General features: G+C 34.2%; 1 protein-coding gene across 1 annotated transcript; it reads left to right on the forward strand.

Moving 5' to 3' along the window:
* Positions 1-560: 560 nt before the first annotated feature.
* LOC138885643 (uncharacterized) lies at positions 561-1645 on the forward strand. Its single transcript, XM_070166614.1, has 2 exons — positions 561-1067; positions 1217-1645. The coding sequence occupies exons 1-2, from the start codon at positions 561-563 to the stop codon at positions 1643-1645; spliced, it is 936 nt and encodes a 311-aa protein (XP_070022715.1).
* The last annotated feature ends 236 nt before the right edge of the window (positions 1646-1881 follow it).

Consider the following 1881-nt stretch of genomic DNA (forward strand, 5'->3'; position numbering starts at 1 on the left):
TAGGCCAACAGTTGTAGTTGATGGAAGTTTTTTAAAGTCAACATATAGAGGGACCATATTCACGGCTTCCACGCAAGACGCAGAGGGTAAGAATACAATCCAATTACATTCAGTTAAAGAAACAAAAAATATTTTCAAATATTATATGATACCAGTATGGTATACAAGTATACCAACAGAGTATATAGTTGTTTTGCTACACACCTGCACGTACCTATAACTATACTACTATATGAAATACTAAATTAATATTTTGTGTACAATCCAATTACATTCAGTTAAAGAAACAAAAAATATTTTCAAATATTATATGATACCAGTATGGTATACAAGTATACCAACAGAGTATATAGTTGTTTTGCTACACACCTGCACCTACCTATGACTATACTACTATATGAAATGCTAAATTAATATAGTGTGTTGTAATTGATATTTTGTTCTTTGGGTTTACGGGACAAATTCTACCCCTCGCATATGCAATTGTTGATTCGGAAAATGATGCATCGTGGGAATGGTTCTTCGTGCAGTTGAGAGAAACCTATGGACAAAGAGAGAGAATGTGCATTGTATTAGACAGGCATGATGCTATATGGAAAGCAACTTCAATTGTCTATCCAGAAGTCCCTCATTGTGCATGTATGTTCCATCTGTGGAACAACATAAAGACAAACTTCAGGAAGAGCCAAAAACAAATCAAAGAAGTATATTTTGCTTTAGCAAGAGCATACACTGTTGAAGAATTCAACAGGCATATGGCAGAGTTAGATGCTATTGATAGTAGAGTGAAAACATACCTGATGGATATTGGATATGATAAATGGTCCCGGACGTATTCCAAGGCAAATAGAACCATGACCATGACATCGAATATTGCGAAATCAGTAAATGCAGCAAACAAGCACGCAAGAGACCTCCCAGTTGTGAATTTGCTTGACTTTATGACAACATTTATTCAAAAATGGAATTACACCAATCGGAAGGATGCAGTGGGATCATTTATGAAGATTGGTGCAAAGTATGAAAAAATATTGGCAGATAATACTATCTTATCACAGACGATGACTGTATGCATTTTCAAAATCATAAAAATACTGCATGTACTATATTTTTACTTTTTTACCTTAATGATTTCACTAAACAGCTGAATATTGTTATTTAAAAAATAATATTACTTCATATAGCTAATGACTTTTCTTAATTAAAATTATACTAGGTGTTGCCATCAACTGAATTCTTATATTTAGTAATTGATGGCCAAACAAGAAATGTGGTGCGCCTACATGAAAGAAACTGCAGTTGTGGAAGGTTTCAGCTAGACGATATTCCATGTCCAGATGCAATGGCAGTTATACAAAAATTCCATATGGATTCATACAAGTATTGCTCGGATTACTGCAGCATAGACTACTTGCTGAAAACATATGAGATACCAGTAAATCCATTGCCTGATGAAACAACGTGGCAAATTCCAGAACATGTCTCTTCGCAGGTGGTACTGCCACCAAAAGGAAAAATCAAACCAGGAAGACCTAAAAAGAAGAGAGGCATAGGAGGCTGGGAAGGAAATACAGTTACATGTGCACTATGCGGGAGAAAAGGACACAACCGGAGAACATGCCGAAATATTCCAAAGAGAGATTGATATAATGCTTCAATGTTTTTATACAACTCATATATTGTAGAATCATAGCATTTGAATAGCAAAAAATAAAATGCATTTCTTGCACTGGACATATATTTGGTATGATGATTCTTTGCGAAATTACTTTTTGGCAACAAATTTATATGGCTACTTGTATTTTCAATAAGAATCTGTTTATTTTCTATTTTAGTATATAAAAGTGGGATGCATTTACATCTAGTTGCTGCAGGAAAAAA

The sequence above is a fragment of the Nicotiana sylvestris genome, chromosome 2 (assembly GCF_000393655.2).
Source record: "Nicotiana sylvestris chromosome 2, ASM39365v2, whole genome shotgun sequence".
NCBI classification, from domain to species: domain Eukaryota; kingdom Viridiplantae; phylum Streptophyta; class Magnoliopsida; order Solanales; family Solanaceae; genus Nicotiana; species Nicotiana sylvestris.